General features: G+C 37.3%; 5 protein-coding genes across 8 annotated transcripts; 4 read left to right on the top strand and 1 right to left on the bottom strand.

Annotated features, from left to right (window-relative positions):
• The first annotated feature begins 296 nt into the window (after window positions 1-296).
• On the top strand, window positions 297-4,440 carry LOC148182118 (uncharacterized). Of its 2 annotated transcripts, none has more exons than XM_088038071.1 (5): window positions 297-376; window positions 3,276-3,576; window positions 3,624-3,824; window positions 3,870-4,088; window positions 4,141-4,440. In XM_088038071.1, the coding sequence occupies exons 1-5, from the start codon at window positions 372-374 to the stop codon at window positions 4,285-4,287; spliced, it is 873 nt and encodes a 290-aa protein (XP_087894197.1). In that variant the 5' UTR covers window positions 297-371; the 3' UTR covers window positions 4,288-4,440. The 2 variants fall into 2 exon arrangements, with proteins under 2 accessions (XP_087894197.1, XP_087894188.1); XM_088038062.1 differs by lacking the exon at window positions 297-376 and adding an exon at window positions 2,868-3,001.
• An 893-nt stretch (window positions 4,441-5,333) lies between these two features.
• Window positions 5,334-6,331, top strand: amx (TM2 domain-containing protein 3 almondex). Its single transcript, XM_088039965.1, has 4 exons — window positions 5,334-5,519; window positions 5,572-5,627; window positions 5,673-5,979; window positions 6,025-6,331. Exons 1-4 carry the CDS (start codon window positions 5,435-5,437, stop codon window positions 6,264-6,266), a joined length of 690 nt encoding a protein of 229 aa, XP_087896091.1. The 5' UTR covers window positions 5,334-5,434; the 3' UTR covers window positions 6,267-6,331.
• A 568-nt stretch (window positions 6,332-6,899) lies between these two features.
• On the bottom strand, window positions 6,900-8,748 carry LOC148182116 (uncharacterized). Of its 2 annotated transcripts, XM_088039953.1 has the most exons (3): window positions 7,533-8,748; window positions 7,084-7,487; window positions 6,900-7,041 (listed from the first exon to the last, which is right to left on the bottom strand). In XM_088039953.1, exons 1-3 carry the CDS (start codon window positions 8,746-8,748, stop codon window positions 6,961-6,963), a joined length of 1,701 nt encoding a protein of 566 aa, XP_087896079.1. In that variant the 3' UTR covers window positions 6,900-6,960. The 2 variants fall into 2 exon arrangements, with proteins under 2 accessions (XP_087896079.1, XP_087896071.1); XM_088039945.1 differs by having other exon boundaries at window positions 7,084-8,748.
• LOC148182115 (pyroglutamyl-peptidase 1) lies at window positions 8,605-9,641 on the top strand. Of its 2 annotated transcripts, none has more exons than XM_088039977.1 (3): window positions 8,605-8,692; window positions 8,947-9,145; window positions 9,191-9,641. In XM_088039977.1, the coding sequence occupies exons 2-3, from the start codon at window positions 8,954-8,956 to the stop codon at window positions 9,587-9,589; spliced, it is 591 nt and encodes a 196-aa protein (XP_087896103.1). In that variant the 5' UTR covers window positions 8,605-8,692; window positions 8,947-8,953; the 3' UTR covers window positions 9,590-9,641. The 2 variants fall into 2 exon arrangements, with proteins under 2 accessions (XP_087896103.1, XP_087896111.1); XM_088039985.1 differs by lacking the exon at window positions 8,605-8,692 and adding an exon at window positions 8,826-8,887.
• Window positions 9,642-12,610: 2,969 nt separating this feature from the next.
• On the top strand, window positions 12,611-13,394 carry LOC148182114 (uncharacterized). The gene is made up of 2 exons (XM_088047789.1): window positions 12,611-13,011; window positions 13,064-13,394. Exons 1-2 carry the CDS (start codon window positions 12,996-12,998, stop codon window positions 13,348-13,350), a joined length of 303 nt encoding a protein of 100 aa, XP_087903915.1. The 5' UTR covers window positions 12,611-12,995; the 3' UTR covers window positions 13,351-13,394.
• The last annotated feature ends 2,319 nt before the right edge of the window (window positions 13,395-15,713 follow it).

Below are 15,713 nucleotides of genomic sequence, written 5' to 3'. Positions count from 1 at the left end.
TCTCCTCTTTCACAGTGTTACGTGACAATTCCACTAGGGCTGCACCTGTGCGGTAGTCTGAGCCAAATACCATTTCACTTTTTACCTGGGGGGCTATTCCTACATCCGTGACACCGACTTTTACCCAAAAAAACGTCTCACCTGAAAGAAAAACGAGTTTCCATCGACTCATCAAAGAGCATTGAAGATCCCAAGTCTTTGTCACCTTAATTAACTTCTTGCTAAAGTCATTAAAATCGAGACGAAAGTAGAGGAGCTGGAGGGCCCCCACCCGACCGACATGCTTTCTTGCGAGAAGTTATTTAGATACGAATTTCTCTGGCAGGCGTTTGTTGTGCTTTTGATCAGTGCGTGATAAGGACTACGCCGAAATGACGTGAGTGCTCAATTGATTTTATAAAAAATTATTTCCGAAACCGTGGCAAATTAATATTGTTTGGTTTTGTTGCTATTGCAATAGTAATAATTTCTCGTTTTTTTGTCGCTCTCACAGATTTTTTCTCAAGCAATTTCTTTTAATGACAAATTATTGTGTTACATATTATGAAAGCGCTCGCATTCTGTGGCGACAGGTTCTGCAATTTGAAATTGTTTAATGGGCAACCACGTAATCGCAATTATGATTGTATAGGCGAATGGGGTAATTAAAGGTGTCCTAAAAAACGGCATTTTTGAAAGGAAGTAAAAATAGTTTCGGTTAGCAAACGGATTGGATTTGATGTTGAATTTTGTAAATTTCAATTTGCACAGTTGTTAGACGTGGCGTCCCCAAATTTCATTATCGTAACGTAAAAATTACCAAAGATATAAAATTTAATAGAAATTGTGGAAATTTGAGTTTCGTATTCTAAAATTTTATTAAATATTACACTAGTGAACAAATATTGGAAAAAAAGTGCTGAAGATGGGAAATTTGGTTTTCGGCTTCCTAATCTGAAGTCCGTTTTGCTTCACCAGGAATTAGAGATATTCTTGGAAAATTATTTTTTTGAGGTTCGATTGTACAAACACTTATTTTCTTTACTTTTATGTGAAAACTCGTAAAGTTATGGAATTGCTCGATATTATTTTGGAAAAGTAATTTAATAAGCTTTCCAACGAGCTATAAAACTCATTGCTGGATTAAGTAGTTTGAATTAAATTGAATTTGTGTCAAAATAAAAAATTCTAAAATCTCTCTCTGTTCTAAAAATTTGTAACTTAGCACAGTCAATAAACGGCCTAAAAGTAACATCGTCTCCACATTTCGTAGTTTTAGTACCAAAAGTGTCAAAATTATAAACGAAAATAGAAAATGGTAAAAAAAATTGTAATTTTTCGAAATAAAAAATTTCAAAATCTCCCTTTGTTGTTCGAAAAATTTGTATAACTTAGTAAAGTCAATAAGCGCCTTTAATCTAGTTGCGGGTTCAAATCTTGTTGTTTTAGCGCTAAAGGTACTAATGTTATGACAGAAAATAGGAAAAGGTGAAAAAATTTCGTAATTTCTTAAAATAAAAAATTCTAAAATCTCTTTTTCTTGTTCTAAAACTTGGCACAGTCAATAAATGACCTTAAAGTAGTACTGTCTCCAAATTTCGTTGTTCGAAAATTTTGTAACTTGGCACAGTCAATTAACCTGCGTAAAAGTAGTATCGTCTCCAAATTTTGTAGTTTTAGCACTAAAAACTACCACAGTTATGGCAGAAAATAGAAAATGGTAAAATTTTTTTGTAATTTTTCAAAGTAAAAAATTCTAAAATGTTTCTATTTGGTTCTAAAACTATGTATGGCCCAATTTTCTAAATGATCTAGATATTTGGACAAGTTGAATTATTTTCCATTTTCTCTAGATTCCCGACAGATTCAGGTGCTATAAATTTTGTGGATTTTTGAAATTCTCTATTTTCTAATCTCTGGATTATCTATATTTTTTTATTTATTTTGATTCTTCTGTATTTTCTCCAAGTTTCCCGGATATAGATACTTTCCAGAATGTCTATGTTCTATAGTTCTAGATTTAAGTGTCAAAAAGTTTTTAAAAATCGTTCGTTTTTCGAAATTTTCATCACGTCTTTTTCAAATATCTTGGCAGAAACTAACTAATCAACTCTTATTTCACAAATATCTCCGAGTCCTGATCTGATAGAACAATGCGGGTTTCAGATTCAGAATCAGCAAGCAATTCTACTTTAAAAGTGACTTTCCAATGGTCTAGTTCAAATTACGTCCAAAATTTCTCGACCAATTTTGAAATTCTACGCTCGTACAAATAAAAATTTCTTAAGACCTTCGTTCTTGTCCAAAAACTTCGAAATTTGTACAATTAATGGACAATATTGGATATTTTGAAAGATGCAAAACAAAATCCAATTTTTTTCCCCAAGACTTGAAAATTCAAATAGAAATTTACTAAGTTTTTCTTAAACAAACAGATAAAAGCCTTCGCACTAAATTCCTCAAAAAACTTTGACCTAGACCTTCACCTTCCACAAAAACTTCCAAATCTTAATACACTTCGTGGTCAGTGATCATGATCATGAAAGAGAAAGTCAATAAATCGAGATTTTGTGGGCGTTTTTAAATTAAGCAGCTAATTTAGTTTTTTTCCCTACACCTCCAGAAAAAGCAGCCGTTTAATCTAAAATCGATGTTTATTACCCAGTCAACATAATATTTCGCGAAAAATATTTAAATCTCGTTTTTGCAATTAAACAATGTCGCTTTCTCTTCCACTGCTTTCCAAATTTGTGCATCCAAACCTGCCTATAATTAATAAAACAATAGTCGATATTCTGCAATCTCGACGAACTCTTAAGATTAATGAAAGTTTTGTCACCTCTTGTTCCAGATTGTGTTGTAATTCTCTGGGTGTGGACCAGAGAGAGTGGTCTACATACGTATGAATGAGTTCCAGTCTTCATTTTCTTATTTTTATAATCGGAATAAATTTCGCGCGAATTGCGCAACGGTTACGTGGAATGTTAAAAACGGTAAACGAAAGGTTACAAATTCTTCGCAGGTATGATTATAATTACGCGAATTATCTAACTGAATTCCAATTAGACCAAAATGCAATTGTGCTCCAGGTACAAAGTGCAAATCAGCAACTGTGCAGTGAAAGCCGCCATCTGTACCACTTTTCCGATTAACATTAAGAGTAACTTTCACTTAAGCGCTGCATTTAAGCCATTTTTGAATAATTCGCCCAATTGGCAAATGACACGAAACGTCCGACACCAATGAGGCATCAATTTGTAATTGTTAACTTATTTTTTCTGCACTGGTTCTTTCAGTTTCTACTTAACCACCGCTTTGGTGTTAACAATCGCGCATGTAATCCATGCTCTACCAAGAACTGTGACCGAAGAACCAAACTACCCGAGACAAGTCCTCAAACCGCAGCGGGGGTTCAACCCCAAAGCCCCTACGCCCTTCACCTCAGGTCTGGAGTATAACAGCGAGGCCTCCCAACAACGATCGGCAAACTACATCCAGAATCCGTACGTCTACCAGAACGCCATCCCCATCAAGCAGAAGCAGGCGTTAAGATCTGGGGGAAAAGGCGGCCAGTACCCCCAGGAGCAACTCAGAGAGGTAAGAACAAGAGTTGCATCTCCACGTTCTTAGAAGTGGGATTGTAGAAGGACCCCAAGGAGCTCGAAGAGGAAGAGATCGAAGAACCCGACCGTCTGACTCAACTCCTTCCGCAATCCAAATTCAACTGTGCTAGCAAAAACACGGGATACTACGCGGACGAAGAGTTGGGCTGCGAGGTGTTCCATTATTGCCAGGATAATGCGAAACACTCCTGGATTTGTCCTGAGGGATTCACCTTCCATCAAGTAACGTGGTGACTAGTCCCGTCTCGAGTTAACTCTTTGTTTCAGGTTCATTTGATTTGTATGCCGCCTGGTGGAGACAACATCTGCGAGAAGTCCTCGCAATTCCACTTCGTCAACGAGTACCTCTACAAACCGGTTAACTTGGAGGAGTACCAGCAGAAGCCCAACGTGTCTTTGAGGTACCACGAGAGGTTCTACCCGGAGAACTACTACGAGGACAGGGAGGAGCAGGATGCGCGGCAGAACGTCCAACACAGGAACTCAGTAAGAACCAAGAAGTTTTCACTGTTGAATTCTATAATTCGGCGCGTTTTAGATACGAGTGCAACAAGAGGAGCCCCAGCACAGACCGACTTTGAGACCCGAGACTTCGCTGGGGCAGGTGTTCCGGTCGCCTAACGAAGTTAACATTCCTCTGCAGCAAAGAAGACCGCAATATGTGACGCAGAGATTCTTCCAATAAGTAGAGAGTAGTTAGGCGTATTTATCGAATTTATACGAATAGGGGCTTGAAAACGAGACTAGTTCAGAGAAATGTTAAATTAATGATGTAGCAACTAGTTGTGTAAGTTTGTTTTTATTTAGATAGTAAATATTCAATAAAAATTGCGATTTATTGGTTTGTACTGATTAAAAACTAATCGCTCGGTAATTTATCGCTTCCTGGTTGCAGTTTTTCCGGAAATTATGTAATTGAGGTCGCGCAGTGTCGGTTTACTTATTGCATTCTTTTCTTTATTATCTTTTTAACCATTTCTCGGGTTTTGTTGGGAAAATTTCAAAATAACAACTTGGCGCATCCACCAGATTTCGGCCAAACTATTTTTTTTGTATCTTCGGTAATATTGCGCCAATTTGGTAGAAATTTCACACACTCGTACTCTTTGAGTTGTTCTTTCGATTGGTACCGGTTTTACCAGGATCCAATGACGTTTTTATGGTATAATGTGGGAAACCCGAAACACCCATGCAAGATCAGAAGGAAAGAAAATGTCAAAGAAAGAAAAAAATTTTAAAATCTCTCCCTGTTGTTCAAAAAATTTGTAACTTGACACAATAAACGGCCTAAAAATAAAATCGTCTCCAAATTTCGTTGTTTTAGCATCAAAAGTATCAAAGTCATAACAGAAAATACAAGATGGTGAAAAAATGTGGAAAACCCGGAACACCCACGCCAGATCAAAAGGAAAGAAAACGCCAAAGAAAGAGTTACGCACTTTCGACTTTTAAACACTCCCACATAGTTTTACGGCCCACAATAAATAATCCCGGCAATTTTACGCAAGCATCTTCTTGAAAAGAATAAATTAAATTTTAATGTTCGCAGGAACGAAAAATTTATTTGCGGCACCTTCTAGACTTCCGGTGATTTATTTAATAATGTAAGCAGCGTCAAGCATAAAACACGACAACCATGTCAAACTTGTTCATTTTGCAATAGAAAAATCTTTCTTCAAAAATTTGAATCTCGCGCCCGCAAACGTCATTTGTCCTCTGTCACTTCATTGTGAAGCTGTCACAACATAACCTAAAAATCCCCTCAAAATTTCGTTATGTGCCACCGAGGTGTTTATTCGTGTTTTTAAAGACTGAAACGATTTTAACAAACAATGCGATGTTTACACGTAAATATCCGGCAAGCTACTTTTATTATATTATCCATAGTAGTGAACAACATAAATATTATCCAAATGGGTACGAAGGTACTTTTTAGACTTGTCTTACGTTTTTATCTGTTAATTTTTAGTGGACAGTGTAGAAAAAGAAGCAAATGAACAAACATCGCAACCAACAATGCCCATCGTAAGACGCGACGCCTTTTTTTAGTCTTCTAAAACATATTTTTAGGAAGGAGACGTAATTTTGCACTGCCCCTCGGACGTCCCTTGCAAATCCCTGCCTCTGAACTGCATCAAATGCTCTTTTAACATGTCGTGCATTTACGGAGAATTGATGACAACGAAATGTGAACGTGATCGTAAAGTGAGCTGTTTGGAGCCGACCGACTTTGAGAAGCAGTTGATCTGTCGCTATTGTTATCAAACCGAAGATTGGGAGCACAAGTGCGATTTAAAAGCAAACTGCAACTCGGTGGCTTCGCCACGAGTTCATTACATAACAAACTGTACAGTAAACAGTGATATTTTGTGTCTAGGTAAGTTAAACTCGCGTTTTTGAGTCAATAACTGAAAGCTTGTAGGAAACCGCACGTTCAATAAAAACGTCTTGTGCAACTGGACTGGGGGCTACCGCTGGACCACCGCTCTTATTTTAAGTATCACATTAGGAGGCTTCGGGGCCGATAGGTTTTACCTGGGACACTGGCAAGAAGGAATAGGGAAGTTGTTCAGCTTTGGGGGACTTGGAGTTTGGACGATCATCGACGTGATCTTGATTTCGCTCCATTATCTCGGACCTGCAGACGGATCTCTTTATATCTAGGAATAAATAGAGCCAATTTCGCGAACTTTATTTCGACTAGTAATAATACAAATTGGTTGATCTTACTTGGCAAACTAGTTTTAACTCGTCCAAGAGGTACTCGTTCAGAATGTGACTTTTTTGGGATCCGCGTGAAATTCTGCTTAAAATTAGCATCAATACTTTAATATTGCTTCATAAATAAGTGAGATAGCGACAGAGTCTAAATTAGAGACCGAAAGGCAGTTAACTTCTACATTGAAAAAATAAAAATTTTGAATTCAAACTCTAGGATCGGTTTCAAAGCTAAAAAATTGCGGGAAAACGATTCCGAAAAAGGTTATTTGATATTTGCCATAATTCCGGAGATATCGAGCAAAATCGTTTTCCAACCTCCAAAATTTTGGCCCTCTGGCCACAACCCAAATTTTCAAACGCCTCTAATTCAGTTATTTGTTTAGGTACGAGAAAAATAAAGGATATTTTTGGATTCATTGCGAAATTCTGCGTAAAATGAGCCCATATAACTCAAATTTCCTCAGCAAATAAACGAGATATCGACCGAATTACATTTTCAGAGGGTGATTTTAGGGTAATTTTCAAGAAACTGTATCGGGGTAAAAAGTGCGTTTAGTACCATTGAATAAACAGAGGCAAGTTCGCGTACTTTATTTCGTGTAAACGACTAGTAATAATACAATTTGGTTGATCTTACTTAGCAAACTAGTTTTAACTCGTCCAAGAGGAACTCGTTCAGTTCCGCGTCTGTCATCTCCTCGACCTCGCGCTGCGACACCTGGAAGACATTACAAGACACTCTCAAGTTAAGTTAACGTACCACCAAGACCCCTTCTTCGGATTGATCGAGGAGACGCAGCTTCAACGCCATGAGCCCTACAGGCACGTCTTCATCCACGTTGCGGATTCTAGTGTAATCATCCAAGACTTCAACGTGGACGGATTTCTTCCCACCGGCTCCATAGCCCGTGATTCCAACGATATTCAAATGGGGAATGTCTTGGCTAAATTCGAATTTGTCTAAATTGAGCTTCACTCGCAGATTTTGCAAGTTTTTCAACAGTCTTTGGATCAGCGGTCTCTTCTTCAGTTGGAAGTCCGAGGAGTAGTCGCCGGTGGGCGCCTCCAGAGGCTTCGAATACACTTCTTTCAAGAGATCAGGATCCTCTATGGAAATCGCTTGTAAAAGGAGATTCAGTCTTAACTTGGTCTTTGGAGCGATCTCTGGAAAAATAAAATAGAGAGTTTTTCCCCAGGAGTTAAACTCACTCAATAGCCGCCAGCTTTGCGGGGTGAAGAGATAAGGCACAAGTTCCAGCGCGCGGTAGTTTAGCATCCAAAGAAATAAAAAGATGTCGACGAGGGAATCCACATCCGCCGCAAACTCTCCAATTTTAATTCGCTCTATTAATTTCGGAATTATCACATTTTTTATATCACTTTGACTCAGAAGTTTCATTTCACTAAACATGCTCATTATCCATAGAAATCTCTTAATATCCTTCCCTCGGAGCTGCTTGGAAGGATGCAAATTCCTCGAAACGTAACTGCTTTCACTGATCTGATCAACACACTTCTTAGTCATGAGCTTGAAGAAGTTAACATCGTAGAAGAAACTGTCGGCGAACAGAGCCAAAATGTGGCAATTGACAGGAAAAGAATACAAAGTTAGAGTCTTATTGAAGAGAATCGCGCAGATTATAGTGTTGAGTAGGTCTTCGTTCTGATACCTGTTGTGCCTCAAGGTCTTAATCAACGTAACGAACAGCGCAATGTCGGACAAAACCGACAAGTTACAGTTGATGTAACTCCTGACTTTTTCCAACAACTCTTTCTTTGTGATTTTCGTGCTCGTTTTGAACGTCGCGTTGCAAATCAAGCACAGCTCCTCACTGGTGAGATTCGCAATGAACGTTTTATCCATTTTCCACATGCAGTGCTTCAACATCTCCTGCGAGTCTCGAGTCTTCTTGGTCAAACCGATGTAAAAAACGAGTTGCAACAACTCATTCGAGCTCAATTTCGGCAGAGACTTGTAGAGGACTTTGATCGAGCGCCTGTAGAAGCTCAAGCGGGTGATTTTCCCAGGGGCCACACTCATGCAAACATTGAGTAATTTAAAGATATCGGCACTGCTCAATTCGGGTAATCTGGCGCAGTACTCTGAATCTAATTGGTGTAAGATTGAGATAGCCTCGTCTCTCAAGTCCTCGTTGATCAGAGCACCCGAGAGTGATACGAGTTCGCCCGTGTTCAATTTAAACAACTGGTTGCGTTGCTGGGCATCTTTGAGGAGGTTTGGGGTGGAATTGGGAGTCTCCTTGCCCTTCTCTGTGTTCAAATAAAGCAACAGTCTACCTGTGAGTGTCTCTTGGTGCGGTTTCGTCACCTGTTGCTGCGTCAGAGGTCGAACAAAGTTGCGATTTAAGGTTCGGTTCACTTTAAAGACTGCGCTGGAGAGCAATGACTTTAATGGGCCACGCATTCTATGTACAATATTTACATTAATGGAAATGAGCGGAAATTCGAGGTTAGGGCATTGTGACAGGTGACAGTTGCGTAACCTCTCACAATGTGACATTTGGTGTATTGTTGGTTGCCTACCTCATTTATTTCAGGAGAATGTTGATAACTGATAAAAAGTGGATTGTCTTATTTAAATAATGACGCGGAATTTTTTCAGATGAAACATGTCCTCCAGTAACATAGTCGTGACGGGATTCGGCCCCTTTGGAGAGCACGCCGTGAACGCCAGCTGGGAATCCGTGAAACTCCTTCCGGACGAAATCGACGGTCATAAAGTGGTCAAAGAGGAGATTGTGGTCTCTTATGACTTTGTCGATGGGAAGATCCAGGCTCTATGGAAGGAGCACAATCCCGAGGTAATATCTTCCGGTGCTGAAAACAGTTTTATAGGTGTTTTTCAGTTGATGGTTCACGTGGGAGTCTCAAGTTTCACCTCGAAAATCACCTTGGAATCCTGCGCGTACAAACAAGGCTATATCAGAAAAGACATCCATGGGAATTTTCCCAAAAATGGAGTTGAGTGTACTGCCGCTTGCGCGGACCATTGCATCCCCGTGTCCTTCAGCGTGGAAGAGATTTGCAGTCATTTGAACAACACTACCTCAATTCAAGCCTGTGTGTCTAAAGACGCCGGGAGGTATCTTTGTGAATACACGCTGTACTCGTCCTTGAGCGTGGATAAAAATAAGGCCTTGTTCATCCACGTTCCGCCTTTGGACAAGCCTTACACGGCGCAAGAACTGGCCGAGGGGATCCAGGAGGTGATCCGATGCGCGCTGAAGCAGCGAAAACGAATCTAATATTGTTGTTATACAACCGTACTGTTTTAATAAATTAAATACGTTTATTTGACTTGACCGCCGCATTGGTACCAACTGCAAAAGCTCCACTGGTGTGAAGCTAGCGCATCTCAAAGTAGAACCGTCCCCATCAAGGCATCTACACACCGCTAGATAATTGTCGCCATCGAACTTTGGGTTCTAAAGGAGAAAAGCGCCAGAAAAATGATTCCGAAAAGAATTGAAAATTTTTCACTTGAGTCGCAAAATTTTTTTGCCTAAAAAATCGATCATTGAATTTTCGACTTTTGAGGGCTGATTTTAAAGTTAAATGAGTCGAAAAAACGATGGTGAAAACCGTTTTTTAAAATCGTTCGTAGTTTTGGAGATATTGAGCTTGATATTTTCTCACTCAAAATCCAATATCTGAAACTTTGATCGCCCAAAACTCAGTTAATATCCGTTCACAAAACAGAAAAATCAAATTACCTTAGATTTTTGGTAAATCAGTGTGTACTTGGCGAACTGCATGAATCGAACTCTTCTATGGGACTGTACTTTGAAGTTTGTTGTTAATGGCAGATCCATTTATTTTATTTTAGGTTTCCTAAGGAAAGAGTCAAGGATTTAGTTGATACCTGTCAATGTGTAAATTATCAATTTCTTTCATTTTTCTCGCACAAAGTGAAATTCGAGTCGAATTTGAAATTTTGAAAATGAACTTTTGACGTTAGAATTAGAAATGCCCATTTAGTTACCACTCTCACCAACTGTCACGTTTAGGAAGTTTTCTATTCACCAACTTTAGTAACTTTTATGTTTTGTGAATGGATATTATTTATGGGCCGATCTTAACGAATTTCACATTTTTGGATTCTACGTGAAATTCTGCGTAAAATGTGCACCAATAGTTTAGAATTGGTCTTTGTTCGGGTTTTAGTTTTTTTTTTTTTCAACCAACTATAGTTCGTACAGTGAGAGTTTGAATGACAGAAAGTCACTAAATCTACGCAATAAAAAGTGTACCATACGCGCGAAATTTAAAATAACAAAATAACCCCAGTTACTGACAACCCTGTCAACCAGTGACTTCTGTCAACCCATTTTACGTAGGAATTTAGTGTTTTTAGTGTATTTTGTAGCATAATATAAGCTACCAACTTATATGTCAACTGTCGAAATCTCCCAATCTCTCACCGGATAAACTATACATACTCCTTGTTAAGAACCTATACCTCCGTGCAAATTTTAGTGGCGGAAGGTGTATGTGAGCGCGCAGTGTATGTAGACTTTAGGGTAATTAGCGGCCGTTGGCAATACGTTTAAACTGGGGTGGAGTGGGGCACTGTCAAAATAAATTTGTTTACTATAACCTGAAAAGTTTTTAATTTTATGTAATTTCACGTAGACTTCGCGTATTCACTCTGATAAGTTGGTTCAAGAACAATCCACGGTAGAGCCATTCCACATCCCGAGTTTAACTACAAGTAGAAAAAATACAGTCAAGGCAAGTGCGCCTAAAGAAAAGCATTATTTTTCATTTATTGTTCTACTGAACACATCATCTATTGACTCTGGCGATGTCTTTTACAAAAACGAGGACTGTTTTTTGAAATTACGACCAAGGTACTGCTGGTACTATCTTCATTACGAACAACGAACTAGAAGAACTTGATGATGATGATAACCATTTCGTATATCGAGCTACTTTACACTTTCTAGATTTAACAAAAAACTATGCAACTATTCAAGTTTTTGTCAAAATTCAGAACTTCCTAATTTGTATTAACAGGCATTATCACATTTCAAACTGTTCATTGTAAACAATAGCACCACTACATTTGTATCCTTAATAAATGTCTCGTCTACCTAATTTGTTGTGAAGTTAAAGTCCTAAACTTTTAATCACAATGGAATAAAACGCAATACCACTTTATTTGTAATGCAATTCATCGAAAATTGATAAACTTCATCGTTGTTATTATTTCTGTCAAGTGTCTGTCATCTGATGACAAGATGATGACAACACCAGTGCCAACATACAGTCGTAAAACTACCCTTTCACAGTACAACCCAATACATAAATTCTGTCAAATTTCGTGTACAGTCCCAAAATTTGGACGAATAATGACCTTGAAATGTGGTATTCAAAATAAATGAGGTGTAGTGCGTTTAATTTGTAAGTAAAACAAATTTAACTCGAGTTTTTTGTAGAACGGAAATTCTATTTTTTCCTCGATCTTGAACAGTTTGAAAATCAAAATTTCATCAAAATTATGTACTTTTTGGTTATAGAAAAAATATGATTCCATTTCGACGTAAATCATTTGAATAAAATTTCCTCCCATAAATAAGCACGTTGCATTTATTTTTGTCAGAATTGATATTAGTACATTAATTTATATAGTTCGTACAGTGAGAGTTTGAATGACAGAAAAGTCACTAAATATACGCAATAAAAAGTGTACCACACGCGTAAAATTTAAATTAACAAAATAACCCAAGTTACTGACAACCCTGTCAACCCATTTCGCGTAGGAATTTAGTGTATTTTGTAGCATAATTTGCTACTAACCTACAGCCACGGACAAAAAATCTTAGACGTCAATGTCATTTAATTGTCGCATGGTGTAAAACTCCACTTAGAATTTGTAACCTTACTTATTTTTACTGTCAATTTTGAGTTATAATTTTTTAATTTCAAAATTTTTAGTGTTTTCAATATTGCACGGAACTGACTGTAGATCATACCGCTCTGTACTAAAGATACTATTCTAATTTTATTCGTTTCAGTCTTGATAATTTTTAATTGTCAACTTGTCAATACTTTGATGTTTTAAACGTCAGCAATGGTAAGACAGTAAAGCACAGACTACACTCAAATTTTTGAAACGTCAGAAAAATGACGTCTAAGATTTTGTGTCCGCGACTGTATATGTTAACTGTCGAAATCTCCCAATCGCTCACTGAATACAAGGTTACTAAAATCATTAACCAAACACTTTAGACGAGAAAGTTCCTCTAAGAGGGGCGGGATTAAATTTGGAAGGTTTGAAACTTTGCTAAAACTTTCCCCCACAATTGTGAGATACCGCTGCGGTCGCTGCAAATGCCACGTGAATGATTCTAATGATTCTGATTGGCCGAACTGGTTGCTAGGAGCATTGAGTCGTTATGGTTGTTACAAACTTACAAACTGCGCAGACAAATGTGTGGTGTTGTCACATTATCATTCTCCAAAACGTTCAAATCAGTAGTAAATCCGAGCCCAAGAATTGATTTAACACTAATTGAAGCCAGAGGACATCAATTTTCTACATTACGTACATCAGGTCCAGGTACCATCATCAGCTATAAAGAATAAAGAAACTGAACTATTTTCGTCAGGAATGAACAAGTTCTCCATTAACAAAATATCGAAGATAATATGACAGGAAAGAAAGGTATACTAAAATAATGATTCCCTAAACCGAGTTAACACATTCAATTATCTAGGAATAAACAAGAGATTCTCTTGTCCAGATGAACAGGCACAAAATGGAAGGATGAACGCTCAAAATAAAAGACAATGTAAAGTTTTGAGATGTGGACTTATACATAGATGGATAGACCAGAGTTCCAGCGAAAAATCGCCAAGAAGAATGAATAACGAAACCGATAATCAATCAACAGGAAGAAACTGGAAAATGTTATCTGTGAATGGATCACACCGGGGGAAAACTAATCGTTTGCAAGATTGGCTGTTCCCAACATACATAAAACTATTCAAGAACATCAGTTAAAGTGCAGTGTACGTACTACTAAGAAATAAAAATTACAACAGCGATTTTTGGGTTATTTGATCTTAAGTGAAACTAAAATAAAAATAATAGTAATACCAATCGTAATTCAATTTTAATTCTCCCCACAAACACTTCGGCGCTAGTGTTTTCATTCCGCCTACTATAGTTTATCCGGTGAGAGATTGGAAAATTTCGACAGTTGACATATAGGTTGGTAGCAAATTATGCTACAAAATACACTAAAAACACTAAATTCCTACGCGAAATGGGTTGACAGGGTTGTCAGTAGCTGGGTTTATTTTGTTATTTTAAATTTCGCGCGTATGGTACACTTTTTATCGCGTAGATTTAGTGACTTTCATTCAATCTCTCACCGTACAAATTATACACCGTACTTACTCATCTAAAGTGTTTGATTTATGACTAAAATTAACAGGTTTGCTACCAAGGTTACTAAAATTAACAGGTTTGCTACAAAGTTTTGAGCCAATAGAAGCAGGCCTCTTAAACTGGCGCGAATACGTCATAAGAAAACTCTTTTAAATTCCGATTCAATTTTTTCATTGGTAATATTATTTAAAATAGCAATATTTAACACTCTGATGCTTCTACAAAAACTTTGTTAAACAACAATGGCGATCAACAATGTTTTTATAGTATATCCGGTGAGAGATTGGGATATTTTGACAGTTGACATATAAGTTGGCAGCAAATTATGCTACAAAAAACACTAAAAACACTAAATTCCTACGCGAACTGGATTGACAGAGTTGACAGTAAGGCCCGGTATTTCAGTACTTGGTTAAACCTAGAATTTTTGGTTAACTCGTTTGAAGCGTATTTCAGTGTTGGGTTACACTCATCCGATGGTTAAATTTCTTGGTCAGTTGACCAAGGTAGCGAGGGTGGGTTAACCCAAATTTATTGCGCGCGCATTTTGAGATTTCTTCAAATTCAATTGTAATCTGGCATATCTGGCATTACAAGATTTGTAATTAATTCCGAAATTTTAATGAGGGCCTTTGGGATAATGTACTCTGCGTCACATGAAAAATATTTAGTACCTAATATTAAACTTGAATGTCAGTCGTATTTGATCTGTTCGTTGCGAAGTTTGGAGTTTGTTGAGTTTGTTAAGTTTTAACTTTACTGTGTATAATATAACATTATTGTAAATAATAACACTGCGCGACAAATTTAACTAATTTTGAATACCGTTTTTAAAAGTTGGTAATTTGTGATCTAAAGACATTACCAAATAATATCTATTTCTCGAAATTTTTGTATCAGGTACAGATTACAACTTGTTTCGCAGCTATCTTTGATGCGAATTTTTACACTCACAAAAATTTGTTCTTTTTATACTAATTTTAAATTAATTGTATTAGAGTAGTGTAAAAATTTTCAATTTGAAAACAAAAAAGTAGGTTTAATACCTACACAGTCATAATCTACTTGATTTAAAAATTAGTATTTTTGAAAAGATATGTCCATAACGTTCAAACGCTACATGATATGTCTTATAAAAATGTGTTTTTAAATCTTCTTAAGCAGTGTAATGAGTGCAAAGCGTGGCGTTTGATCAAAAAATCTCTACACACGAGAAATTATGACACTCGTCAATTTGGTGCATAAAAACATCAGAATAAAGCAGAATCTAATCTGATTCCAACTAAGTTGACAGCCCGCTGACCGTTAACACCACAAGAAGTACTACCAACATACGAAAATTGTTGGTTAGTTAACCGAAATATCTTATCCCACCGTTTTGGCACTGAAATACGCCTTCTTGGTTAACTTTCTGGTAAACATTTAACCATGGTTTGTTAACCTTGTTTTTAACCAAGTACTGAAATACCGGGCCTAAGTGGGCTTATTTTGTTATTTTAAATTTCGCGCGTATGATACACTTTTTATCGCGTAGATTTAGTAACTTTTCTGTCATTCAATCTCTCACCGTACAAACTATACACCGCAGAACAATTAACACAAGTTTCTTGTGACGTCATTTATTGTCGCACGTCCCTAGCAACCAAAAGGGGATGGAGTTTCAGCCTTAGTAACAAGCAAACCTGCTTAATTTAGGAACCTTGCACCTTATATAGTTTATCCGGTGAGAGATTGGGATATTTCGACAGTTGACATATAGGTTGGTAGCAAATTATGCTACAAAATGCACTAAAAACACTAAATTCCTACGCGAAATGGGTTGACAGGGTTGTCAGTAACTGGGGTTATTTTGTTATTTTAAATTTCGCGCGTATGGTACACTTTTTATCGCGTAGATTTAGTGACTTTTCTGTCATTCAATCTCTCACCGTACAAACTATAACATTAACAATAATTTTAACGTTTGAACTAGG

This window comes from Gnatocerus cornutus, chromosome 1 (genome assembly GCF_029298725.1).
Source record: "Gnatocerus cornutus isolate USDA-ARS CGAHR chromosome 1, icGnaCorn1.1, whole genome shotgun sequence".
In the NCBI taxonomy this organism is placed as follows: Eukaryota; Metazoa; Arthropoda; class Insecta; order Coleoptera; family Tenebrionidae; genus Gnatocerus; species Gnatocerus cornutus.
The sequence above is the reverse complement of the archived record's forward strand: the minus strand, read 5'-3'. Positions and strand labels throughout refer to the sequence as shown.

Bases quoted from the DNA above. Each gene is read 5' to 3' on its own strand.
- LOC148182118 (XM_088038062.1), top strand. From the start codon at position 2,886: ATGAGTTCCAGTCTTCATTTTCTTATTTTTATAATCGGAATAAATTTC. The intron at 3,577-3,623 runs GTAAGAACAAGA...GTGGGATTGTAG, and splicing joins CCCAGGAGCAACTCAGAGAG to AAGGACCCCAAGGAGCTCGA. The intron at 3,825-3,869 runs GTAACGTGGTGA...TCTTTGTTTCAG, and splicing joins AGGGATTCACCTTCCATCAA to GTTCATTTGATTTGTATGCC.
- amx (XM_088039965.1), top strand. From the start codon at position 5,435: ATGCGATGTTTACACGTAAATATCCGGCAAGCTACTTTTATTATATTA. The intron at 5,520-5,571 runs GTACGAAGGTAC...GTTAATTTTTAG, and splicing joins CATAAATATTATCCAAATGG to TGGACAGTGTAGAAAAAGAA. The intron at 5,980-6,024 runs GTAAGTTAAACT...GAAAGCTTGTAG, and splicing joins CAGTGATATTTTGTGTCTAG to GAAACCGCACGTTCAATAAA.
- LOC148182116 (XM_088039945.1), bottom strand. From the start codon at position 8,748: ATGCGTGGCCCATTAAAGTCATTGCTCTCCAGCGCAGTCTTTAAAGTG. The intron at 7,042-7,083 runs GTACGTTAACTT...AATGTCTTCCAG, and splicing joins CCGAAGAAGGGGTCTTGGTG to GTGTCGCAGCGCGAGGTCGA.
- LOC148182115 (XM_088039977.1), top strand. From the start codon at position 8,954: ATGTCCTCCAGTAACATAGTCGTGACGGGATTCGGCCCCTTTGGAGAG. The intron at 9,146-9,190 runs GTAATATCTTCC...GGTGTTTTTCAG, and splicing joins GGAAGGAGCACAATCCCGAG to TTGATGGTTCACGTGGGAGT.